General features: G+C 42.1%; 1 protein-coding gene across 4 annotated transcripts in view; it reads right to left on the bottom strand.

The window, feature by feature from the left end:
• Positions 1–7,799: 7,799 nt before the first annotated feature.
• The window catches only part of IQCG (IQ motif containing G), a 56,341-nt gene continuing 36,462 nt past the window's right edge, over positions 7,800–27,678 (bottom strand). For all 4 annotated transcript variants that reach the window (XM_069064981.1, XM_069064982.1, XM_069064983.1 and 1 more), the window contains 5 exons: positions 25,564–25,725; positions 24,313–24,387; positions 20,168–20,299; positions 13,422–13,523; positions 7,800–8,312 (listed from right to left, as the gene is read on the bottom strand). In XM_069064981.1, coding sequence (XP_068921082.1) covers positions 8,184–8,312; positions 13,422–13,523; positions 20,168–20,299; positions 24,313–24,387; positions 25,564–25,725 — 600 coding nt within the window. In that variant the 3' untranslated portion in view covers positions 7,800–8,183. The remainder of the gene's footprint in view (positions 8,313–13,421; positions 13,524–20,167; positions 20,300–24,312; positions 24,388–25,563; positions 25,726–27,678) is intronic.

The following is a 27,678-nucleotide window of genomic DNA, read 5'->3' as shown; positions in this document are numbered from 1 at the left end:
TGTCCTATCAAGCATAGCCTCCTTCACAGAGATGAGTGGCAGGGAAATATCAGATTGCCTTAGTAGAAGGCAAGTAGAAGAAAGGCCCACAAGGCCTTCATGTAAATATTTAACTTTCAAAATAGAATTCTTGACATAGAGTACTAATTATTGGATATGAGAGGTCATGTACATGTAGCATGGCTGAAGTATCTGCATTGATAGACCAAAGAGGGAACATGTGCCAGGACATTATTTTGTCAGTGTTCTCTAAGGACTGGACGTCCACATGCGATCAGATCAAAATTGACAACCTAATTAGCCCTGAAAGTTCCTTCTTTTAGCTAGCCACTTAAAGGTTATGACTTAAGGTTCCACTCATCAAAATATCTCATATGTTGACTTACCAAAGCATTTTTTTCTCTCTTTATGACTTTTGCTTTTTTACCATTAGCATTATTTTATTTCTCTCTTTTATACAACAAAGGAGTTTTTAGAAGACCACTATGCCTAAGCTACCTTAAAGGGAGAAAGAACCTTTGTAGGTCTCCTAGATTTCTTCCATTTGATTTAGCAATACATATTCAGGATTCAGCAGCAATGCCTTTTCCAGAAGTTCCCTATACTTATTGCAAAAACTTTTCCCCAATTTCCTTCTCTCCTACTTCTATCTGCATTAGTTTTGTTTAAGCAAAAACTTAATTTTATGTAATCAGAATTGGCCATTTTGCGTCCTGGAAACCTCTATCAGCCAAGCTATTCTTATGCCAGGGACCCATGACAGCCCATCAAGGCACCCAATTTTCAACAGGGGTTCTTAGAATGCAGGTCACTAAGGAAAGGGGCATCATGAGCTCCTGAGCTTCAGTACTGGTATGTACCCTTTCAGCAATTCATATGGGAGTTATCTTAGCGGAGGGCAAATGGAAACGATTGGAATTGTGTGCACCATCTCATAGAGTTCATGCCAAACAACATAAGGTCCCATGGGAAGTGAAAAATGTTTGTTTGTTACACTGGATAGAGATGAAGGAGGCCAGAGTACACCCAGTGTGGCAAGTGAGGAAAGTGGATGTCGCCTGGCAGCTGATAGTGGTCTGCAGGGAGGTGAATAGAATCATCATGTCCATCAGTGAGACTGTCCCTGACTTCATCAGCGTGGTAGACCAAGTAGCCCAGGGCCCTAGTCAATGGCATGAGGATGTCCGCTTTGCTAATTTCTTTTGCTTCATTCCTGTGGCTAAGACTAGTCAGTAACTATTTGATTTCACCTGGGATGAAGTCCAAGAAACTTTTGACTGTCCTTCTCCAGCTATCTACTTTTATACTCCCTCATCCTGCCACAATAAGATGGGCAGAAATCTAAGACACTTCCCTTCCTGAAAGCTTCGTAGGCCACTCAACTTAGGAGTTAATGTTGATGGGACAGACAACCCCATTGTGGCAATGGTCCTCAATTGAATGGTGGTTCATCTGAGGGACAAAAGGTAGGAAATTGAATGACAAGATCATGAAGGATCTACTCTGCTCAGTTAAGGTTTAGGGAAATAGTGGATAGGGAGAGAATCAATGGTTCTGGTCACAGTACAGAATGAGGTACTGACACTTGCTTCCCCACTTTTTAAAAAGGGAAGCCCAGAGGCTTATTTGAGACTCTGGGTTTTGGAGAACCCACATTTCCTACTTGGGTAGCCAGATGGCCCCCACTTCCTGATTCTATAGCAGGCTACAGTCCTGAAAGACCTGAAGTGGATCATCTAGTGATCTCTTTTCCTGACCTATTACCACATGGGTTCCATGTTTTTAGAGGTCTGTCCATAAATCCCAGACTGACTAGAGCCTTCAAGACACCTGGGGGTGGCCAGACCAAATGACCACTAGTTTTTGGAGCTACAAGTTCCCTGAAACAGCCACTCATACCACTTTCAAAAAAGTTGTTTCCTGCTCATGGTCAAGAGTGGCCACAGAACAAATAACATGGGGTCATACCATCTGTCTCCACCCAGAGCTGCCATTTATGAGGGGGGTGATACAAGATAGTCCTTCTAACAAGGTAGGGTACAAGTTACCTTGGTTGTTACACAGAAATGGTACCATTGCCCAGATGTTTGGGGTGTTAGTGCCCTTCAGAAGTAGGTTGTGATGGGGCAGATACAATTTTCATGTGACCCGTCATGTTTCACTAAAAGTAACTGAGGTCATTCACCAAGACCTCCTTCTTCTCTCCCCTCCTAATTTTGAACCACTCAGATTCCCTCCTCTGCCATCTTCTCCTTTACTTCTATATCAAAAGAAGAGGTGGCCCTTTTCCTTGCCAATGCAAACCTCTCTATGCATAAGAGATCCTATTCTATCCAATACAATGCCCCTTTATCATCCCCACTCTCACTCATCATTATCTAGTGGCTGCTTCCCTGCTGCCTACTGAGAAAAATGATTATTAAATAACCAGTTATTGGGGAGATCCAGGGTTTCTTTTTCCCTTTCTAGATCCTCATTCTCTACTGAACCAAGCCAGCAGCTAGAGGACATTGTTGATGGGAGAGATTGCTAAAATCCCCAAGGTACACACCTTTCCCCCCTAGGCAGATTTTTGCCCCACCCAACTAAAGAACCCTACAATCTAAGGTGAACTCTGGCCCACTCAGCCAGATCTGAACTGAGGTGAATCTCCTCTTATCTAGATTGCATTTGGCTAAGAGATAAGTCTCTTTGACTTGGATTGAGTGATCTGAGTCACCACCCCCCCACCCACCCTCATTAGAATAAGCCTATATCTCATTATAATATTCATTTTCTCATTGAGTAGGTTCCATGAGAGGTCTTTGGCATTTGAGAATGTCACTGATATGTTTTATTATTTATATACTAGCATGATTAATAAAATGATTAATCACCCAGAAACTGTCTCAAACTTTTTATACATCATACTACCAACATACCTATATTGCTAGACCTCACTTGTTCCACCCATCCTTATTACCTGTCCTATATCTCTCCTACCTTTCATGGCTAAACTCCTTGAGAAGGCCGTCTACAGCTGGTGACTCCACTTCCTTTCCTCTCACTTTTTTCTTAACTCTGCAGTCTAGCTTCTATCATTCTATTGAAAATGCTCTCTCCTAGACAGAGCCAAGATGGCAGAGTAGAAGCAGGAAATTCTGTGACCTCCTCCCACAACCACCTCAAATACCTATAAAATATGACTCTCAACAAATTTCAGAGCTACAGAACCCACAAAGTGACAGAGAGAAACAAATCTTTTACTGAAGATGCACCATACTAGGAGCCTAGAGACAGTCCCCAGTGAGCTGTGCAGTTTTGGCCCCAGGGAGGCAGTGTCATCTAGAGCAGATTTAAGGAGAGTGAATCACCAGCAGCTGTGGTAGTTTCCAGACTTTTCAACCCATAAACACCAAAAAGAAAGTAAAAGGTCAGTGGGGAACTCTGTTGGAAGTCTGCCCACTACCCCTTGTGGCGAGAAGTGGCAGAGGCATGGACGGTCGTGTGGCTGCCTCAGGAGCTCCCAGCCTACAGAATGTAGGGGGACCAAGTGACCATTCAGAGGGTAATCGCTCTTGCTTTGACCTGCTTGGATCTGGGTCACTTTCTTCAACGGTTGTCCTGGGGTGAGTAACACCAGTTTGCCAGTGTGGTGTCTATAGAGAGGGCACTCTCCTCAGACATCTGACAACATTTTCAAAAACCCCAGCGATGTGGGACAAAGCTGTCCTCTCCGGAAGCAGAGTTCTACTGTGGCAAAGAGCTGAAAAGTCAAGTAATTGACTGGCAATATGACAAGCAGAGGAAGCACAAACAGACCATAGAATCATTTTTTGGGAACAAAAAGGATCAAAGCATGGAGCGGGAGGAAGACAAAGTCAGAATTCCTGCATCGAAAGCTTCCAAGAAAAATATGAATTGGTTACAGGCCATGGAGGACATCAAGAAAGATTTTGAAAATCAAGTAAGAGAATTGGAGGAGAAACTGGGAAGAGAATTGAGAATGATGCAAGAAAATCATGAAAATAGAGTCAACAACCTGCTAAAGGAGACCCAAAAATACACTGAAGAAAACAACACCTTAAAAAATAGATAAACTCAAATGGCAAAAGAGGCCCACAAAGCCAACAAGGAGAAGAATGCCTTAAAAAGTCAAATTTGCCAGATGGAAAAGGAATTTCAAAAACTCACTGAAAAGAATAATTCCTTCAAAATTAGATTGGAGTAAATGAAAGCTAATGACTTTATGAGAAATCAAAATACTATAAAAACAGATCCAAATAAATGAAAAAATAGAGGGCAATGTGAAATATCTCACTGGAAAAACCACTGACCTGGAAAATAGATCCAGAAGAGATAATTTAAAAATTATTGGGCTGCCTAAAAGCCATGATCAAAAAAAGAACCTAGAAATCATCCTTCAAGAAATTCTCAAGGAGAATTACCCTGATATTTTAGAACCAGAGGGCAAAATAGAAATTAAAATGATTCACCTATCACCTCTTGAAAAAAATGCCAAAAAAGAAAATTCCTAGGAATATCATAGCCAAATTCCAGAGTTCCCAGGTCAGGGAAAAAATATTACAAGCAGCCAGGAAGAAACAATTTGAGTATTGTGGAAATATAATCAGGATAACACAAGATCTAGCAGCTTCTACAGTAAGGGATCGAAGGGCTTGGAATATGAAGTTCTGGAGGTCAAAGGAGCTAGGTTTAAAACGAAGAATCACCTACCCAGCAAAACTGAGTATCATGTTTCAGGGGAAAATATGGTCATTCAATGAAATAGAGGACTTTCAAGCATTCTTGATGAAAAAAACCACAGTTGAATAGAAAATTTGACTTTCAAATACAAGCAGCAAGAGAAACATGAGAAGGTAAAAGGGGAAAAGAAATCATAAGGAATTTATCAAAGTTGAACTATTTACATTCCTACATGAAAAAATGATAATTGTTACTTATGAAACTTTTCTCAGTATGAGAATAAAGGGAATATAAATATATATGTATGTATACATGCATACATATGTCTATATAGGAGGATATATGGGTGTATGAATACATATTGAGTATGTGTGTATATATGTACAGGTATCCATAGACAGAGGGCACAGAATCAGTTTAATAGGAAGGGATGGTATCTAAAAAATAAAATTGAGGTGAGAGAGGAATATAATGCGATAGGAAGAGGTAGAATAGGGTAAATTATCTCATATAAAAGAGGCAAGAGAAAACTTACAATAGAGGGGAAGAGCAGGAAGGTGAAAGAGAATGGGTCAATGTTATTCTCATTGAATTTGGCTTAAGGAGGGAATAACACACACTAAATTGGGTATCTTACTCTACAGGATAGTAAGGGGGGAAGGGAGGATGATAGAAGGGCTGATTGGGGGGGAGGGTAATTAGAAGTACACACTTTAGAAAAGGGACAGGGTCAAAGTAGAAAATAGAATAAGTGGGGGGCGGGATAGAATGGAGAGAAATAAAGTCAGTCTTTCACAATATATCTACTATGGAAATGCTTTGCATAACTACATGTATAACTGATATTGAATCACTTTTCTTCCCAGTAGGGGTGGTTGGCAAGGGAAGAAAAGAAAGAATCTGGAAATCAAAGTTTTAAAATCAAATGTTATACACACACACACACACACACACACTGGGGGTATAGAAATCCATCTTGCCCTACTAGAAAGTCAGAGGGGGATGGGGGAAGGGGTATTCAGTAGGATTGCTATTTTGGGGTGGGGGTTAGGGGAAAGAATAACTAAATGACTGAATTTGTAACTTGTGGAAATTAATGTTGAAAATTAAAAATAAACAAATTAAACCAAAAAAGAAAATGTTCTCTTTAAGCAAATCTAAGGGTCTTGCCTTGCATCCTTCGTGATCTGCAGCCTCTAACACTGTTGATTATCTTCTCCTCTTTGATACCCTTTTATCTTTTTTTTTTTCATTCTGCTCAAGTGCCCTGGTCCTCTTCCTCCTTCTCTGCCCACTACTTTTCAGTCTCATTTACGTGATCTTAATCTAGGTCACACCTGCTGTTTCAGTCATGGCTGACTCTCTGTGACCCCATTTTATGGGTGAGGAAACAAGCAAACCAGGTTAAGTGACTTGCCCAGGGTCACACAGCCAGTAAGTGTCTGAGGCCAGATTTGAACTCAGGAAGTTGAGTCTTCCTGATTGCCAGCACATTGCTAAATCCACTGCACCACCTAGCTGTCTTTGACATAATCGGTGCTTAATAAATGCTTGACCTAACTTCATATAAACTGATTCCTGGGTAGTGGCTAGGAGCCTAGTCAGTGCTGGAGTCTAAGGAGAACAGAAGTGGATGATCAAAGGCTCTCCTGCCCTCTTTGGGGTCAAAACCAGTTGGAGGAATTTTGTTGATGCTCCCACACAGAGCTGTTTGTGAGGCAGCTTGTTAGAGACATTGTATGCCCTCTGTTGAAGTGAATAAACAGACCGATGCCCTGTAATAAGGGTAAAATGGAATACATCCACTGCCAATTAGGATGTGGCAATCATGTCATATTGTGTTGGGAAGCATTTGCCTATCCCACATGGTCCTCAGCCTCCCCCAAAAGGCAAACAGGCCCTGTTCTCTTGCCTCAGGGCAAAAATAAGGTACTGTGCTTTTGTTGTATAGCCTTTAAGTAAACTTGACCTACTTTGGTTAAGTCTGGAATGACCTACAAATACATCTTTTATCCCAGCATAGAAACTAAGCTGCCAGAGGAATGGCTGGAGCCAAGCCTGGCCCATTATAGGGGTTAGGGCTGGGCTGGATCAGGATGAGGGAGCAGACAGCTGGACTTGGGAAAGGGGAATTGTTCTTCCAGTGGTCAAAGATTCAGCATCCCAGGTACCACGAGACACAGAAGGGATGGGAGTGTGCTAACCAGGTGGGGAGTGCAAAGTAATGGTGAGGTCCATCCGTGAAGGCAGCTTTTCAAATTTCCCTCGGTTTTCTAGGTAAGTAGTTAAGGGTTAGAGGATGGGGCTGGGGGTGGGATGGATGGGTGGGAAGCATTACCATGTGTTAGGTATAGTAATGAAAGGAGACAAATTAGAACCACTTGCCCACAAATAGCAAAGCCTATAGGTGGAATAAAGATAAGGGAAGTTTAGATTTTTTAAAATGACAGCATCAGAAAGGGTTCTGTGCAAAATATTGACCACTCACTGCTCTATAGCAGGTCCCAGCTGGTTATCCTCAACTATAAAATAATCTGTTTTCCAGAATTAGAGACCCCATCAGAACACACTGTGATAACTGTACTTTATACACCCCCAAATCTCATCTCCTTTATTTGCCTAGGGGCAATGCCATGCTGCCCGCTCCTGTCCAGTCAGTCAAGAGGGCATAGGCCAGACTGACCCAATGTGATGCACTTTCAGCAGTCTGTCTGAAGACACCCCTGGTGGCTCTTTGGGGGAGGGGGGAATGCATTTGGCCACAGCAGCCATGCCTGCTACCAGTACTCCCCTCATCTCTAGGAAGGGCGAGCACAAGAGTGGAAACAGTTGAGACAGCCCCCATGAGCACAGGTGAGAGTTTAATAGAACCCTTGTGGAGATGTCACCCTTCGGGGAAAGAAGTTCAGGGAGGAGGAACCTTTGGTGGAGGAAGCTGCAGGGGAAGGAGAACGAGGAGAAGGGGGACTTAACAAAACTACACACTATACCACAGAGACAAGGAGAGTAAACGTAGGCATTCATGGGCTGTATCCCCTGAACTCATTCTTGTGGGTTGCTATGTTAAACTACATTCCAGGTGAGCTGGAGTAAAATCAGACACGGACACAACGTTAAATCCAGCACTTTTAGTGCATCATCATGAAACAATCTCACTGTAAATGGACACAGAAATTGTTCTAGTTGTACTGGTGTGAAAAGAGAGACAACTGTCCCTAGAGCCTCTGGAAAAGGTTCTGCTCAACATAAGGTCAGATCAGAGAGAAACCCAAACTTTGTCCTAATGTCCCCATAAAATAAAGCATCTTGTTCCCGGGCTCGATTTCTAAAGAACAATGAGAAGTCATCAAGGATCTCAGCTGGGTCCTTTCCCTCCCCAGGAGGTGGTTTAGATAAGAAATCACATCCAGCTGGCCAGGTTTTTGCCCCTTTTAATTCCTCCTTTCTACTTCCCAGCCGCCTGAAAGAAGCAGAGAAAATGAGCCAGATGAGCACCATCATCTTCTCTTCTGTGCGGGCTTCTTCCCTTTGCCTTTCACCCCCTTGCCATCGTCTTTTTCCTTCTTGGGCATCTTGAAATTGCCCAGTTCTCTGCGGATCATGGTGCCTCTCCACCAGGCCTGGAGCTGAAAAGTGGAGGAGAGAAGGAGAGGTGGTGAGCGGATGTCTGTCATGTCCCCAACAAGCAGCAGCATTTTTCATGACCCGGATTTAAAATAAAAAGCTATTATCTGAACATAAACCTATGCACCAGGGTGGAATGTGCCCTGTGTCCTGTGGTACAGGGACTCAGCTATGGACTTTTGGGTCAGATTTTCAGAACTTTGAATGGACTTTTTTTTTTCTCTTGCCCTTTGAAGCATGAATTTGTCTTACTATGTTTCGTAACCAGCTCTCCCCCTAATCCTGAATGACTGGCTGGCTAACACTGCAAGGACCAGGTCCATTCATTCCCCAAACTGGTGGTCACTTTTCACCATCAGGCCCAAGAATGTGGCTGGTCTTAAGAGCCTCCAGTGGGTCACCTGTGGTCTCTGGTGCCCTGTGAGCCTTTCCTTCATCTTAGACTCTTGATCCCACTGATCTAAATAGAGTTTAGATCCTCCAAGAGCAAATAAAACACCAAATGCAGGAAGCAGACTCACAAATACAAAAAGATAAAACTGTTCTTTCCTTAGCTTTCCTATCTTGACTATAAAGTCATGGCTGCTTGGAGAAAGTGTGGCCACTGGGCATGATGAGGTACAGGCTCTGGGAATCCCTTGAATCTTCCCACTTGATGAGGCCATAAGCCTTTCATTCTAGCTAGGCCCAAATCTGTTACTCTTAACCTAGCCTAGCCCTCTGTTGTCCAGCTGCTTCTTACTCTTGGTCCTATCAAATGTTACCCTTGAACTAGCCTAGTCCTCCATCGTCTGCCATCTCCAGGAAGCCTCCAGCTACTTCCCACCCTTAATCTCATTACTGGAGGCTGACCTCATTGACTCCTCCTGAAGACACTCCCCAGACTCCTCCTCTAGACCCCCCCTAGAACCCTCCCACAATCTCTCTGCATATAAGATCCATCTTGCCTCCCCTAAGGACTGAAAATTATCTAGCACAGACTTAGTCTGTGTCAGATTATTCTGGCCTGTTTGTAAATACAAACTTCACATATACTGAGGCTCCTTAAGAGTCTACCCATTAAGGCAAATCTTCAATAAACTTTGCTTTACTTGGCTGAAAGAAGACTTGAGTCAAATTCATTTGGCAGAACCTGGTATGTTGATATTTTGGGATCTTGAGCACCCCTAAATCCTAAAGCTCAACAGGCACGCTATAGCTTTTTGGAGCCACAGATGGGTGAAATGGGTGGACACCCTAGGTAGATGAGCACACCTGAAAAGGGCCTGGTAGCCCCACACCAGAGAAGCTAGGTCTCCCTGAACACCCCATCCATCCCATCTTGTCTGGAAAGGCATAAATGCTTGGTGAAATCATCATTGTGGGGTACTGAGGCAGAGGGGTCTCTAGGATCTGCCTTTTAAAAGCTCTCTGTTCCAGGCATGTATCAATACTGCACAGTGGTCAGCAACCCAAATTCTGGTATAGCCCTCACCTGACCAACTCACAGGGCAGGCTCTCCAGAAGACAACTACCCCAAATTCATGGTAATCTGTGGGTCCCCACACCCACAACTATGACTCAGGAGCCCTCCCCTATGCATTTGCTTTTTTCTTCCCATGCAAATCAAAGGCATTTCCTCAAATAGCAAAGCAGGAAGATTTTAGAACAAAATATACTCCTCCCCCAGTAAACTTAGGGTATGTACCCATACTACCAATGAGAACAGTGAGCAAAGACTGGATGGGAAACTCTTACCTCCTGAGCTTCAGGGCTGCCCCCTCCCCACCTGGAGTTGAGATAAGGACTTCCAGGGCTTATAAACACTATATATTGATACCAAGAAGCAGAATTGTTCAAAAGTTACAGAAATTTCCAGATGGATTTTCAAAATCCTTCTTGAGCTCCTCCATGGCCTGTGACCAGTTCCTATTTTTCTTGGAGGTTTTTGATGCAGGAGTTTTGAATTTGTTGTCTTCTTCTGGTTCCATGTTTTGATCCTTTTTGTCCCCAAAAAAGGATTCTATGTTCTGATTGTGCTTCCTCTGCTTGATCGTCTTGCCAGGTGATTACTTGACTCTTGAGCTCTTTGCTGCTGTAGAACGCTGCTTCCAGAGTAGAGAGATCTGTGTCCCAGACTTCTGGGGTTTTTGTGCAGCTGTTGTCAGTTTTTTCCAGGCACCTGCCTCAGAACTGTGGAGGACTTTCTCTCCAAGCTCTGCCACACCAGCACTCCTCATCCCAGGACCACCACCCAAGACTGGGTCCCAGATCCAAGCAGGGCAAAGCAAGAGAATCCCGCCTCAGTGCCAGCAGAGAGAGTCCTGCAAATGCCCTCTGGACAGTCACTTGGTCCCCCTACATTCTGTAGGCCTGGAGCGAGAAGCAGCAGCAGTTGCAGCACCTCTTCTGCCCTGGGGGCAAGGGCTGAACCAGGCTCTTCTCTCACCCTGGATCAACAGAGTTCCCTACTGACCTTTTACTTTCTCTTTGGCATTTATGGGTTGAGAAGTCCAGAAACTGCCACAGCTGCCGGTGATTCACTCTCCTGAAATCTACTCTGGCCAGGCGTTTTTTGAGACTAGCTTTGAACTCAGGTCTTCCTGTGCCCTATGCACTGAGCCATCTAACTTCCTCCTTACAACAGAGTATTCATCATAAAAGTTTTTTAAAATTATACAAAAGATGCAGATAAACATGCTTGAGGGGCTTGGGAACTCACTTGGTTTAAATTTCATTGAAAAACCACGGGATTCAATCAAAACCAGATTTGGAAAAATGGACTATTTGTCAAAGGTACATTTAATAGCGAATGTGACAAAAGTTGAACTCAACACCAAATCCAGTAAAGCAAGGGAATTCAGCACAAGTTTTAATATTACATATTAAATATTTTTTGGAGGGGGGAGGGCAGGACAATTGGGGTTAAGTGACTTGCCCAAGATCACAAGGCTAGTAAATGTTAAGTGTCTGAGGCCTGATTTGAACTCAGGTCCTCCTGACTCCAGGGCCAGTGCTCTATTCACTGCACCACCTAGCCGCCCCCATACTAAATTTCTTTTTGGTCTTTATTAATTTGTTTATTTAATTTTAGTTCACGAGATTCAGTTCCACAATCCCTTGAGTTTCAACATATTAAATATTTTTGAAGTGATAAAAAGTTGTAGGGCAGAAATCAGCAAAGATCATCCAGGTGGCCAACTACAATGGCCACAAACTTCTTCTATTGTTACCTTCCACTATGACCTCTAATCACCTCTTTTTTTCCTCTACAATAGCTTCCCTTCTTCAATTTTTGCCCTTCTCTTCCAAAATGACTATGGCATAAGTGGTTGGATTGTGGAGGAAAATAGTATTGAGTTTCGAGATCATTTACAACATATCCTTACATATTTCCTGCTCTGTGGCAAACTCCTATCTTTCTCAGGAAGAGTGTTTGTTCTCTCTAGTGAGGATGGCCCCTTTTGCTGAGGGATGCATGCTTTGTTTAGCTGGGCTAATGAAGCAACTCCCGAGGGATGCTCTGGTCCCCATGACTGGGTGCTGAGTAGGGGAATGTTATGTAAAAGAAAACTGTTGACTGGCTAAGGAGAAGTTATCTAGTCTGCAGTTGATAAGTGGAGCAGGGAGAAAGTTTCTCCCCTCTTTTGGGAACCCTTCTCTTCGGGAATCTTCTACTTCTCTGACTTCCAGTAAATGGTTGGGGAGGACATTTCTCTCCCTGGCCTCTACAATCAGCCATCACGGCTACAAGTCCATGGCAGAAGGAACATGTACGTTTGTCCAGGTGAACATAAATCCCTAGTGCCTTCTTCTGTTTGCTACTTTCTTCCTGGAATACAGGTCAGTGAGCAGTATTCTTGTAGAATGAGTATTTCCAGTGTTGGAAGGAGCTTCTATAAGTCAAGAGCTCCAGAGCTCCAAAACCAAATGCCAACCAATGTGAGGGTAAGAGCTTTCTGGAGAAGACGGCCGGCACCTGATCACCCTGTAGCTGCCTAGCTCTGGCTAGCCAGAGATCCTTATCTTGGAAGCGGCTCAGACAGTGCAGGTATGATAGGCCACCCCCCCCCCCAGCACAGGTTAGGTTAGTTTCCTTAAAAGGCAACAAAGGTGTTCCCAGGATGTGATTAGCCAATACTTAAGCTGTGTCTCTGGACAGCGTTTTGTGGTAGCCTCTAGCCATGCTGAGGTAGCTTCTTGGTCACATAAGGGCATAAAAATGCCCACCTACATGAGGTCTAGGTCCTTCTGAAAGTTGGAGGATGTGCAGAGACCAAGCCAGTCACCACATCCTACCACCCTACCCTGCTGACCAGGCATTTCCATAAGGAGATCAGAAGGGTTGGGGTTGGGAAGACCCCAAGCTAAGGGATGTGGTATCCTCACTGAATATTTCATATATTTTGGTTAAGTAAAACTCCTTTCCTTAACTGTTGAATAACCTATATGTGCTTTGTTTTGTTCCAACATCAACTTGAATTAAGAGGGTGCTGGTCTGAGTCAGGTTTGTCCCACCCCAGTCCCCTTCTCCTGTCAACAACAGATTGGAAGCGAATATGAAGCATCCTAAATATCTGTTCAGCAGTACCTCTAAGGGTTTTCTTTAATTTGTTTTTGTTTTGTTTGTTTTTTATTTTTTCCAAGGAGTATAAGTATGATGGGCTTAATAAGTGTTTCATGGTTTTTGTATTTCTTTGAATGCATCTCTGAGTGTTTTACATCATAAGCAAAGGATTCTTTCTGTAGTGGAAAAAATAAACTACTGTCTTCTTCCTGATATAGTGTACATTAAATACCTTTTTCTAGAAGAGCCCTTCTAACTTGCATTTGGGGGAGATCTTAGCCACAGATTCCATCTGGAGCTTTTCCCTTAAGGAACCCTAAGTTCATTTTAGAGACGTCCTGAAGATTTGCTTTTGGGTCAGGAAGACACAGAGTGAAAGAGGCCTCCCCTTCCCCCTTATCCGAGTCAGATCCACTCGGAATGAGCTTGATCCTCAGGCGCCCAGGGCTGCCGCTCCTCCAGGACCTGGGCCCACTGGTCACAATCACCTCACTCAGCATTAAACTGGCTGTTACTTATTAAAAGGTCGTTATTGTGCATGTTAAAAACAAGTTTCACTTTCTACCTTGATGATGCTCTTTAGCTCCAGGGCATCCTGTTCAATCTTCTTCCTGGCCTTCTCCTTTTCTAGTCGATCCTCGATAATGACCTGCTCGAACTCCCTTAACTGCAAAGACATGTTAATCAGACGTTACAGCATTGCTGGCCACACCACAGTCCTGCATCTCTAACCTAAAAACCAACCCAGGGGGGCTGAATTGAACCCAGAGGATGTGCTCACATCCCCCACGTCCCACCCAGTCACTCTTCAACCCTGGCATCTCTGTCTGTCCCCATCACTCCACCACTGCTCTTCTGCTGTGATTTAGTCATGTCTGACTCTTCATGACCCCGTGTGAGGTTTTCTTAGCAAAGATACTGGAGCAGTTTGCCATTTCCTTCTCCAACTCATTTTACAGATAAGGAAACTGAGGCAAAGAGGGCTAATTTGCCCAGGGTCACCCAGCTAGTTAGTGTCTGAGGCCAGATTTGAAGTCAGGAAGAGGAGTCTTCCTGATTCCAAGCCCCAGTGCTCTATCAACTGTGCCACCCGGCTTCCTCCTCTTCCTCTTCCTCCTCCATCACCGAATCCAATGGTTGTGGGAGTTTTTTTCCTGTCCCCCTCCCTTCTGACCTTTCTGAAGCATTTGCTATGGTTGACACTCACCCTGCTCCTCTCTGGACCCCTGAAACCCCATGCTCCTCCCTCTCTTCCTGCTGCTTAGCTGGGGCTGTTGCCCTGAGTTCTGTCCTTGGCCCTTGTCTCTTCTGTACCCTCTCCCTTAGTGACCCTGCGTGCTTCTTTGGCCTCAGTCATTACCAGTCCACATGACCACTTTCAGTTTCCTCCCAAATCTAGGTCTGTACTTCCTCCTGGATGTCCCACCAGTTCCTCACAGGCAACATGTCCAAAACTGAACACATCCTCTTCCTCCTTGAAATCTGTCCCTCTCTTCTATTTTTGTTTAAGTTTAGATTAAGTCACAATTTTCTCATCAGCCAGGATGGCAACTTCGGAGTCATTTGATTCTTCTCTGTCCCTCAGACCTCACATTTCATCAGTTTTAAGTCCTTCTGAACATCCACATGTCTCATGTGTGTCCCTTCATTCCCACTGCCAAGGCAACCAGCTTAGTTTAGACCCTTATAATTTTCTTTAGCATTATTTATCACTATTACAGCATTGCAATCATTTCCTGACCTCCCTAGTACAAAGCTATTCAAACCAAAGCTCCAAACCATTCACAATGCTGTCTGAACAATCTTCCTGATGAATATGGTCATCTATTTATTTTTTTTTAAAGCAATTGGGGTTAAGTAACTTGCTCAAGGTTACACAGCCAGTTATTATTTTTGGGTGTGGTGCAGAGTATCTGAGCCTGGATTTGATCCAGGTCATCCCGACACTGGAGCCTGTGCTCTTACTCGCTGAGCCACCTGGCCGCCCTATGGTCATCTATTTAAAAAACCTCCGGGGGCTTCTCATTGCCTACCAAATAAAGTACAAATTACTGACCCTCCATTCTAGGCCCTCTACAACCTGAATTCTACTGGCCATTCTAGCCCATATCATACTCTACTACTCTATGTTCTAACCAAAGGAGGCTGTCCCCTTCTCCATGGCCTCTTTCCTTGCTATGCTCACACCATTCCTAGAAGAGCCTCCCTCCTCTTTGCCGCACAGCCAACTGTTGAAGACTACAGCTTTTGGGTCCAGCTCAAAGGTCACCTCCCCCATGAAGGTCTTCCTGATCCTCTCAACTCAACGTGGTCAATCCCTCTTCAAGTTTTTCATATGACTCTGACTGGCCTGTCCCTTACCCTTGTTTTACTTCTATAGTATAGTCTATTGGAATACATGTTTATTCTCCCTCCCTCCCTAGACCACAAATTCCTAGAAAACAGGTTCAGAGTCACATGTGTCTTTGTGTCTCTAGCACCATACACAATTCCTTGTTTACAAAATGCTTACTGAATTCAACCTAAGTGATTAACCACTTATCGGAACTGCACAAAAAAAAATAAAAAAAAACCCTGAGGATAGCATAAAACTAAAGTTTTTTTCACTGAATTAATTTTTAAAACTTTTCAATATGAGTTTTTAATGCTTGGCACATAACATTTAATAAATGACTGTTGATTGAATTAGAAATTTAAGATCACTTGCAAATGAATGTAATAGCAACAAACACAGCTATTAAAGCAAAGATCCCAGAACTTACGCAATTGAGTGTTGTCCTTCATAATAGCCACCTAAGCAGGCCATACACTTAACCCTATACTGCCACTACTCTAAACATTTCTGAATTCCTTTTGTCAAATGTTTGGCTCCTTCAGAGCCAAATTATGAGTCACATGAGAAAAAGTCTTATTGTATTCTAGTTACATCTCATATGCAAAAGCTAAAAACATTATTACATAGTTTGATCTTTTTCATCAAATATAGCCCTGAATTTTAAATCTTTCCAAAAAATCAATTCTACCTTTAAATGATGTTTTGACACCAGAAGGCCTATGTTCAAATCCTGGTTCTGCCCTTTACTACATTGTGTGGTGTTAAATTACAGGACACATCACTTGCAAAACTTTATAAAAGGAAGGGGTTAGACTAGGAGCCTTGCAAGGGTATCTTGAAATTCTCAATCTGCGATCCTGTATGAAGCATGCTGTGAAGGTACTTCCAAAGGAAGAGGGCCCCAACTGTCTGGAGCAATGACAATATAATTTTTTAAAGAATATAGTACCCAAGGTGATGACTTTCAGGGAGACAATGCTTATCTGGGAAGCAGAAATTTTAGGACATTTGTTAATTTTTTTTAAAAAATCATTTCCCATGTCACTCCTCCGACCCCATTCGATAAACTCCAGTGGTTCCCTATCTTCTCCAGGATCAGGGACAAAATTCTTTTTAAAGCCCTTCACAAGCTGGCCCCCTCCAATCTCGCCAGTCTTCTTATACCTTACACCTCTCCATGTACTCGATGGTCCACCAACACTGGCCTCCTGGCCATTCCTTAAATCCAAAACTCCATCTCCCAACCCTAGGCATTTTTATTGACCCACCCTCATGCCTGAAACTCTCTCCTCCTCATCTCTGCCTCCTGGATTCCTTCAAGTCCCAGCTAAAATTCCACCTTCTGCAAGAAACCCTTCTCAGTCCTCTTTAATCTTAGGGCCTTCCTTTGGTTCATTATTTCCAGTTTAAATGGCACACAGCTTGCTTTGTATCTATCTGTTTGCACACTGTAAAGTGTGCTTTACATTAGATGGTAAGCTCCTCGAGGGCAGGGACTGTCTTTTGCCCTTTTTGTATCCCCAGCATTTAGCGCAGTGCCAGATATACACCATGTGCTTAATAAATTCTTAACTTGACTTACATGATGGCCATGTCACTACATACATGTCACATAAAAATTTTTAAGAAGAAGAATTAAAGAAGTTTCTTTGTATTTTCCTGAAGTCAGAACAGAACAATAAAAGTTATTCTCTTTTTGGCTCTGTTGATGGTAATCTCTTCTTTCTACTAATGACCAGAAGCAGCATAGCTGGAGAGGATGTTTTGAGATTTTCTAAGCCACAGGAGTCAGAAGAGACTTTGGAGGCCTCTAATCCAACTTACCACCCAAGGCAGGAAACTACTACATCCCTGCCCATGTATTGTTTGTTTATTTTTATGTAACTTTTATCACTGTTCACAGGGAGTAACAGAGCTAAACATACACTTGAAAAAATGTTTAGGAAAGGGCAATTCTACTCTACCACACACCCAAGAAACCAAACATGTGGCAGTGGACCGCAGGGTGGGTCTCCTGGTCTGTAGGCCAGCCATGGAGCCATGGATGGAGCAGGAACATCAACCTTTGTCATTCTGATCTTTAACTACAACAAAATATGCAGAATTACAACAAAATATAGCTTCTCTAGCCTGAGCAAATAATGTCTCCAGCACTTAAATATTCAATTCCTTTTCAAATGTATATAGATTCTGTTTGATTGGGTTTTCTCTGACCTCTAATTTCATTGGTCCTGGTAAAGCTCTCCTTTTTCTATGGTCATCTATTTAAAAAACCTCCAGTGGCTTCTCTGTCTAGTACAGATTGGCTCCTTCTCTCTGCACCTCAGTCTTAGAAAGTTATCAGCATCATTGAGAGATGAAGTGACTTACCCAAAGTCACCCAGTTCATATATGGCAGAGACAATACTTGAATCCAAATTTTCCTGGATCCAAGGCTAGTTCTCCATTGACTACACTATGCTGACTGTTCTGATTAATAAAATATAAATTCACTCCATTATAGAATTCATAGTAGCTTTCTGTTTGTATATTTTCTCAAGGAATGGAAACTAGTCCAACTACTTTCACATGGGGATTCATGAAATTTTTTGATTTGTATATTTTGTTCAGTTGTATTTCAGTTGTGTCTGACTCTTCATGACCCCATTTGGGGTTTTCTTGGCAAAGATACTGGAGTGGGTCATTATTTTCTTCTCCAGCTCATTTTACAGATGAGGAAACTGAGGCCAACGGGGTTAAGTGACTTGCCCAGGGTAACCCAGCTACTAAGTGTCCGAGGCCAGATTTGAACTCATGATGATGAGTCTTCCCATCTCCAGACATGGTTCTCTATCCACTGTACCACCAGCTACCCATTTGTACACTAATGTCACAGAAATAACTGTACTTGAGGTCAAAAGACCTGATTTTGCATTCTAGTTCTGTGATTTCCTAGCTGTATGATTTTTGTCAATTTACTTCATGGCTCTAGACCTCAGTTTCTTCCTCTGTCCAACTACATGGCATCAAAGTAGGCAGTGGATACAGCACTAGACCCAGAGTGGGGAAGACCTGAGTTCAAATCCAGCCTCAGACACTTACTCACAATGTGACCCTGGGCAAGTCACTTTACCCTATCTGCCTCTGTTTCCTCATTTAAAATAGGGACAATAATAGTATCTATCTCCCAAGTTGTGTTGTGAGGATAAAATGAGATAATATCTGTAAAGTGCTTTGCAAACTTTAAAATGCCATATAAATTCTAGATATGATTCTAAAGCCCCTTCTGGGTTCAATAAAAATAATAATGATAATAACTTTTATAAAGTGCTTACTATGTGCTGGGCACTGTGCTGAGTGCTTTATAATTAGGATCTCATTTGATCCGCACAACAACCCTGCAAGGTGGGTGCTGTTATTATCCCCATTTTACAGATGAGGAAACTGAGGCAAACACTCTGGTACAATGACTTGCTCCAGGTCACACAGCTAGTGAGTGCCTGAAGTTGGATTTGAACTTGGGTCTTCCTGATTCTAGGCTCAGTGCTCTATCCACTTCACCACCCAGCTGCCCAAGAGAGGCACAGAAATTCAGTGAAGGGGGGCAAGGGGGAGTTCTGCTTATGAAATTATGTGCTCATATTTGGAATTATTTCCATTTAATTAACAATAGCATGAAATTTAGGTATGTATTATTGTTTGTTGCAGTTATTCAATAAAGTTTTATAAGTAGAACCACATTGTTTCATTGTATTTCACAATTTACAAGGTACTTTTACATCCATTATTTCATTTAATCCTTACTACTCCTCTGTGAGGTAGGCTTGGCAAATACTCCAATTTCCATATGCAGATAAGAAAAATAAGGCTCAGAGAAGTTAAATGTGCAGAGGAAGGATCCACCCCCCCCCCCCCAGGCCTTGCCACCTGCCCACCACTTCATCGTTAAGTGAGGCCTTTCTTCCAGGCCTTGCCATCTGCCCTTCGGCAGATGAACTTTCCTTTGTCTTTTGTCTCCCCCAATTAGACTGTGACCTCCTTGGGAGCAGAGGCTGTCTCATTTTTTCCATTTGTATCCTCAACACTCAGCACAGTGTTTGGCACATAAGAAATACTTAGGATTTTTTTTTTAAACTCCTTCATTTAAGGTCATACAACCAATAAGGGAGAGAACAAGAGAGAGACCGTGGGTCTTCCTCATCCCACTCCAGAGCTCATGGTACCATTCTGTGATGGCTTGTTACCTGGTTTTTTTTTAATTACTTTTCTACTAAAGGTTATTTTAAAATCTATCACTTCAGTTGCTAAATCTAAAAAATGGATATCAGTGTCTGGCCGTTCGCATTTGTTGGGGTTTTCTAAAATGAAAACTAGGGAATCAGTCCAGACTGGTGCTCGAGTCTAAACCTTTCAAAGTCAAAAACAAAAACAATGAATGGAAACAAAACCAGAGCATCAAAATGGTATCTGAATCAAACAGATGTTTCAAGTGGTTGAACCTCTGTCCTTAACTTGGGCATGTCCTTATCTTGGCTTCATAACAAATACAGAAGGCCTATGTGTTATTAAGCAGGACTTTTCTTTTTGGTACCATTCATCCCATTAAAGTGGAACCTGTGAGGTGGCAGAAAGCCCCTAGTGACCTTATCCACCCCTGCCCCCGGCTCTCCACCACCAGAGAGCACTCCAGAACTAAGAGGATACTCTGTTCAAGTGAAGGGCTCCAAGGTCTTGCATGAGTCGGCAAAAAAGATCAAGGCATGAACACAATCCCTTCTCTGCCCTGAGGAGAAAAGTATAGAGATGTTCCACCTATTGAGTACAAGGAACAAGGATGAAACTGCGTAAATGTAAATACTCCCAGGAAACAGCTGCCTTGGATCCCAATACAGAAGACTGAATTCTGGCTGAAGCTGATTCTTTTTTTTAAGGCTGCCCGCCTTGAGTTGGTGTGATGGCCTATAAGGTTTTCTGGACAGCTCCTGTTTCTTCCTCACCTGTTTTGCAAGATCCTGCAAGGCTGCCAAGTCACTGGCCTTTGCAGACTTAAGACTATTCAGTTCATTTTGCTTCATTTCTGTGTCTTTATCATACTTCTCCATCCAGTACTCTAACTTCTCTTCCAGTTTCTGTTTGAAGGAAAAAAAAACAAGCAGTGAAGAAAATTAAGATTCTGAGGAAGTAAAGTAACAGAAAATTGTAAATATGCATGAAAACAGCCAAGTACAAAACATTCCTGAGGTTACTCTGGCTCAAATCTCTTGAATTTCAGTCAGCATCAGGCTAGGGTTTCCAAAGTGTTCAAAATGGTTTCAGGGAAAAAAAACAACACAAAACTTTGATCCAAAATGATATGAAGAAATTTGATCAAGCTATAGAAGATCAAGACTTTGATCAAGACAATGATTTGAAAGAAATCCAAAGAACTCTTAATGAAAAATGCTATCCACCTCCAAAGAGAGAACTGATGAACTGTGAATGCAGATTGAAGCATACTGTTTTTTTGCTTTCTTCATTTTTCTTGGGAGTTTTTTGTCCATGTTTTCTTTTATAGTTTAGCTAATATGGAAATATGTTTTATGTGATTTCATATGTATAAGTGATATAAAATTGCTTGCCTTCTGAGGGAGGGGGGAGAGGAGAAGGATGGAGATAATTTGGAACTCAAGATATTTAAAATGATTTAAAATTTTTTACATATAATTGGAAAATGTTTAATAAAACAAAATATTTTTTTGAAAAAGAAATCTTATCAGTGTTGTTTATCTAATCACAGTTAGATAAAACACCCCTCTCGCTTTCTACTTTAACATCAAAGTTTTAGGTCATTGCTGTTCTCAGCTTCACTCGTATGTTTCAGTCCTATTTCCTTGGGTTCAATAGGTAGCAAGCCAACTACCTAAGATGAAATGTCAGAACCAGTCTGTTATTTGGGGGAGGAGGGATATTAGGACCAGGACAACCCCAAGAACTGTATCATGTCCTTTTGAGCTAAAGGAATTGGTTCCCACAAATTGGTCTGGGTCTGTTAGCCAGAAGGTCATAGGAAGATGGGAGCCATCTACAGTCATGCTGTTCTATATCTGGACATTGGACCCAGATGGCTCCTGGAAGAGAGCCTGAGACTGGTGAATTTGTATAGCCCTCCCTCACTTAAATCCAATTCACTTGCAAGTCAAGACATCACCTTCCTGATGTCCTCTTCCAGAATGAAAGACAAACAATATAGAATTTGATCAATTTTCCAGTGAGATTTGAAAGAAGGAAGAAAAAGAGTTAGAGAAATTATAATGACAAAGAGACATTATGTGACAAGAGGGTTTGGTTGGAGAGGGTCATTAAGGGAAAGGGAAAGGGGAAGCTTGGTGTCTCTACTGTGGATAGAGCACTGGCCCTGGAGTGACCTCAGACACTTGCTAGTTCTGTGATCCTGAGCAAGTCACTTAACTACTACTGCCTTTAAAAATAAAAGGAAAAGGGAGTCTTATTTTCATAAAGCAATAAAAGGAAGACTTGGGTTAAATGTCTGGAGAAAATAACTGATGAAATGGACCTTGAATTCTACAACTGAGTCAGTATCCGTAGATCTAAAACTTGGAATGAGCTGGTAAGAAGAACAAAAAAGGGTTTGGGCTTAAAAAAAACTCTATTAAAGAAAAGAAAGGAAAAGAAAAGGGTCAAGGAAGAGATAAGACCACTCCTTAGGGCAGACTGGGGATAACAAATAACAGAGAAGGGATAGCTGATCAACTCTTGTTTTATTTCTGCCTTCTCTGCTATGGATAACAAGCTTTGGGCTGAGAAAGAAAGAAGAAAAATGACTAATCCTGAGCTGAAACCTAAGATTTAAGTAAGAAGATAATAATGGAGCCCTTAGCCTTCTTTGATTCACTGCAGTTAATGGGCCCAGCAGGACTACATCAAAAGTTACAGAAAAAACTGGCAGATGGATTATTGTACTGCCATTCATCTCTGAAAGATCAGAGGGATTAGGAAAGCTATCACAGGACTGGAGGAAGAGGAATGTCTGGGCTGTCAAAAAAAGGTAAGAGACAAGAGGCTCCAAATGACAGAGCAATAAACTTGACTTAATTCCTGGCAAAAGACTAGAATGTACTATTAAAGGAAAAGGAAATGGAGGTTACAAAGAGCCAATATGGCTTAATCAAAAGCAGGTCATGAAAGGTTGATTTGATTTCCTTTCTTTGACAAGGTTACTAAATTGGTAGACCAGGAAAATACTACAGATATAGATTACCCTTAGATTGCGGGAAAAGATTTGACAGTCTCTTGTGCTATTCTTGCAGAAAAGACAGAGAAGTAGACCAAACAAGAGTCCCGTTATGTGGGGATTTGTTTTGCTTGACTCTGCATATTTGTTACGAGGGTTTTGAGTTTTGTTTTTTCTTTTCCAGTGGAGCGTAGGACGTGGGACAGAGTGAAAACAAGTGCTTGTTAACTGAAACAAATATGAAGAGACTATTTCACTATGGAATCCACAAGACAATGGGTTTAGAAATAAACAATTTTGAAATCTTGAAACATGGGGTAAAGAAAGTACAGTTAGATGTATTCAGAGCTGTTTGCATGGACAGAATCAAAGAGCAGTATTAATGGTTCAATGTCGGCTTGAAAGGGGGCCTTTCGCTAATGGACAATGTGCTCCAGGGCTCTGTGCTTGGCCTTGGCTCTCTGTTACTGGCCATTCTCTTCAGTGAGCTCAATAAGACCTTAGTTGATATATTTATCAAATTTTCAGATGACACAAAGCTAGGATGGATCAGTAACACGTTAGATGTTGGAGCTATGATATAAAAAAGATCTTGACAGGATATACACTGTTAAGCCAAATTTAAGTCTTACAGATGAGTTCAGAAAGCTAACTTTGTAAGTATAGGACGAGGGAGGCATGGTTAGATAGCAGTTCACTTGGGAAAATTCTGGCGAGTTAAAAGATTTGGGATTATAGAATATGGATCTGCATCTTGGTCTTATTCCTACCTGTATGATCTTACTGGGTAAGTCATTTACCTACGCTTCATTTATCAACGCTTCAGTTTTCTCATCTATAAAATGAGGAAGTTGGATTAGATGACCTTAAAGGACCTTTGTTGTTATTGAGTTGTGTTTGACCCTCCATGACCCCATATGGGGTTCTCTGGCAAAGAGATACTGTAGTGGTTTGCCATTTCCTTCTCTAGTACATTTTACAGATGAGGAAACTGAGTCAAACAGGGTTAAGTGACTTGCTCAGGGTCACACAGTTAATAAGTGTCCAAGGCCAGATCTGAACTCAGAAAAAGTCTTCCTGACTCCAGGTCCAGCACTGTATCCACTACCCCAGCTGAGAAAATCCAGAGAAGAGGGACTTTTAAGATTATGCTTTATGTGAATCAATTGATAAAACTGGGTATACTTTTGAAAAGAGAAGTCTTATTTGGGGGAGTGAGTGGAAATGATAGCTATGTTGGTGTATGGGTAGGGTTATCCTTTTAGAAAAAGGGTAACACTTCTCCTCGGGCCCCAGAAGTCAGAACCAAGAGCAATCAGTGGGATCACAGAGAGGCAGATTGAGAATCACTGTAACAATCATAAGAGTATATATTTAGAGATGGAAGGAACTTTCTGCACAGTAATCTAGTCTAACTCCCTAATTTTGGTTAAGGAAATTAAGGCCCAGAGACATTCAGTGACTTGCTTCAGGGAAAAACCTTCCTAACAATCAAAGACACCCAGTATGGAACAAGCTGCCTTGGGAGGTTCTGGACTCTCCCTCACCAGAGGCCCTCAAGCCATTTTTGAGGCTGTTCTTGTACAGGTACAGATTGGACCGAGGTCCCTGATAACTCTGACATTCTGTGATTCTCTTCATAAGAAACATCCTCCAAAACTCTTCTCTATTTCCGCGGTGACTCTTCGATTTCTAGACCTTGTGCTGGAAAGGGTCTTTCCCACAGATGGATGGGATTGGGCTCTGTCAGTAAAGCCAGTGATCTGCTCTATAATTAGCCAGATGGAGTCTCTTCAGGTGCTCCTGCTGGTCTGATCACATAAGCTTCCAGTTTTAGAAAATATTAAAAGGCTTTGCCTGGTTTATAATCAGTATTCTTAAGGGCTAATTTAAAACATTTGAACTACCCACCTGTTGTTCTTTCTTGAGGAAGCTCTCGATTTCTAGGTGGACCCGAATCTCTTCATCAGTTTTAAATCTCAGTCTCTGTGAGTAGAATAGACATGGAGATAGCTGAGGTTTTCACTGCAAATTACAAGCTTTAGTTGGGACAAGGTGGGGACAGGTATGAAGTGGTGACAGATGTAAGTTTCTCGTCTTTCAGTGATGTGATCCCAAGAATTCACCAACAGGTGCTGGAAAGGCTCTTAAGGAAAAAAAAAAAAAGGAGAGTAGCTTTGTTGAGATGGAAAGAAAAAAGTGGAAGGAGCAGGAAAGCTGTGCCAGTTTGTGAAGACTGTGCCAGCCTGGATCAAGCAGAGAAGGGAGATTAAAGCTCTAGCAGTCTGCAAGCTACAGAAGTAAATGTGAAAGAAAGTTCAGAAAAAAGGGCTACGTGCCCGTCACCCTGGAAAATCAAGCATCAGGTAAGCAGCAGTACCTAAGTTAGTCACATTCTTCTGAAACGAATCTAATCCCAGCTAATCATCTTCCCTTTGGTTATTTCTGTCCATGACTTAGGACTGGACTTTGATGACTCTGGAAGAGAGAGTCAGACCGCCAACTTTGTGCAGCCCTGTCTCAATTAAATCCAGTCCAAGAGCAAGTCAAGACATCCCCCATGATATCATCGGTCCTCTTCAAAATGAAGGACAAACAACCGCTACCATGGTTTGTATCCTGAGCTCCTGTCCATGCAAATGCAGAAGGAAGCAGAGCCCTGTGAACTTGGAGGGTTCACAGAAAGTGATGAAAAATCTTTCGTGTGTGTTCTTTTACTTTCAGGCCATAGGGGTTAAGGGACTTGCCCAGGGTCACACAGCTAGTCCATGTCTAAGGTCAGATTTGGCCTCACTCCAAAGTCAGCGCCCTATCCACTGCACCACCTAGCTGCTCTCTTGTCTGGGTGTTCTAAGAATCTACAAAAACGTAGTCACGCTACCTTGTTCCTTTATAAGGAGTCAAAGGCAAGGTTTTGTAAAGTAAGGTTAAAGTGACTAAACATAAATAAACCAGCTTCCCGCGTCCTTGGAGGAGAGCAGGATATCCTAGCTCTATCCACCAGTGTCTCTGCTCTCAAGTCTGCAGTCCAAGGCCTCCTTTCTGCCCTCAGATAGGGGAGGTGCTGGAGGGAGGGAGCAGAGTCTTCTGCTTGTTTGTGGGCTGAGTCAGTGAATGAGGGGCTGCTTCACTTGCATTGACTCATGCAGACACAAAACTTACGTCAATCTCTTCCAGTAAGGCCTCTTCATTTTTGCTGCATTTTTTCTGAGTTTGGGCAATCTGCAGGTCAGTGTTTTTCTTCACATATCGGCTCTCCATGTTGGTCTTTGCCTTCAACTCCTGCAGCTGGTCCCTGAGATTTGCGATATATTCATTCCGGCCCTGAAGGAGAGGATTTTTAGTTGGGAAATACTTTCTTGGACACATCAATAGAAGCTGTATCAAAGGATCTGTAATTTTCTCTATCTTTTGTAGCTTTGAATCCCCAGGTTAGATCGATCTCTTTCTCTTCTTTGGGTATGGTCCCCACTCCACAGCCTTCTTTCAACTGGATTTCCTATAACTGCACTCAGAGTAGCAAACACTGTATAAAGTAAATGTTTGAAGTAAAGAAAGGTAAACACACTAGCACTATGCTCAGAGGGAAAGATTTAAAGCTTCCATGACGAGCCCAAAAGGGAATGAAGGTACAAGATTACCAGCTTAAGATACATACTTGGGGGTGGAGGGCAGGAAGAGGAGGCAGCGTTTCCAGCAACACATTTGTCCTGCCAGTCCTCATGCCTGAGAAGCCCAAACACCTCTGATTCTAGGTTCTGATCCCTCCCTTTCTGGTGGCTGCCTTTAGTTCTCCCAGGTCCACGTGGCTGCTTATGGTTTCCCCTTCCTCAGCTTTGTGCATTGATTACATCTGTATATCTCATCAGGACCTGGATTCTGCTTTGAACCCAATTTCCTCCTGGACTGACTCAACTGACTTTGAAAAAGTCATCAGGCTGGGGGAGAAGGGTGGGAAGGAGAGAGGTAGGTAATGACTATTCTTTCTGAGACAGCATTTCCTTTCTACTTCACTCAGGAGACCTGTTTGCACTTCCTAAAGCAGGGGTAGGGAACCTGAGGTCTCCAAGACAGAAATGGCCTTCTAAGTCCTCAAGTGCAGCCCTTTGACTGAATCCAAACTTCACAGAACAAATCTCCTTAATAGAAGGATTTGTTCTGTAAAACTTGGACTCAGTCACAAGCTGCACCCAAGGACCTAGAAAGCCACATGTGACCTTGAGGACACAGGCTCCCCACCCCTGTCCTAAAGAAATCACCTGAAGTAGCCACATTTTTACCATTACTTCAATATATCATTATTGGCCCCTTTTCTAGGATCATAGCCAGTTTTTTAAAGGAGTATCTCTTTACACTATTTTTTAAAAAAATCTTAATCATCTTTTGTCCATTTTCTAGGTGTGGAGTGAAACCTCAGAGTTGATTTGATTCACATTTCTCTTATCATTAGTGATTTTAAGCAATTTTAATATGATTGTTAATAGCTTGCTTATTGAGAATTAATAATAAGTTAACTTATTGGGAAGTTTATCAATATTTTTTGATCGTTTATCTTTTGGAGAATGGCTTTTTGGTGTTATTTGGCTGAGTTCTTCAGATATCTGGGATATCAAATACAGTCAGTGTTTTAATAATATGTGAGAAACTGTTTCTTGGAAAAAAACCAACAACCTGTGCTATGGAGAGAGAATTTTGAAAATAACTGTTTAGAAATGTTTTACCAGCTGTAACGTGAGGGGTTGAGACTTCTGAGGTCCTTTACGATCTTATGAAATGGTATTGCCAAAAACTACATGTTTCACCTGTAAAACTCTCATATCCATATATTTTAAAATCTTGGAAACATAATTTCCTAACTTGTTTAGAAATATTCTGAATAAAGAATTTCCATGAGTTTTAAGCCAATTTGTTAAAAATATAAAAATTCAAGAATCATTTTTTAATTTTTTAACATTGGGGAAGATGAAAAGTGCAGCCAACAATATAAATTTTCTGCTCAGAGCTATCTTTGTGAGGTGCCTTTTTCAGCTTAGACAACCCCTAAAACCAAGTAATGAAGTCAACTAAACTTAGAATTATGTGCATGAATGTAATTTATAAATAAATACATACATACAGAGGTTGTTTTGTTGTTGCTCAGTTGTTTTCAGTTGTATCTGACTCTTTGTGGTCCCATTTGGGGTTTTCTTGGCAAAGATACTGGAGTGTTTTGCTATTTCTTTCTCTATCTCATTTTACAAGAAGAGGAAACTGAGGCCAATGGGGTTAAGTGACTTG

Source organism: Petaurus breviceps, unplaced genomic scaffold, assembly GCF_028583685.1.
Source record: "Petaurus breviceps papuanus isolate PSGF00001 unplaced genomic scaffold, PetGlider_PUasm1.0 90654, whole genome shotgun sequence".
Lineage (NCBI taxonomy): Eukaryota > Metazoa > Chordata > Mammalia > Diprotodontia > Petauridae > Petaurus > Petaurus breviceps.
Note: the sequence above shows the minus strand (reverse complement) of the source record. Positions and strands in the feature narration are given on the sequence as shown.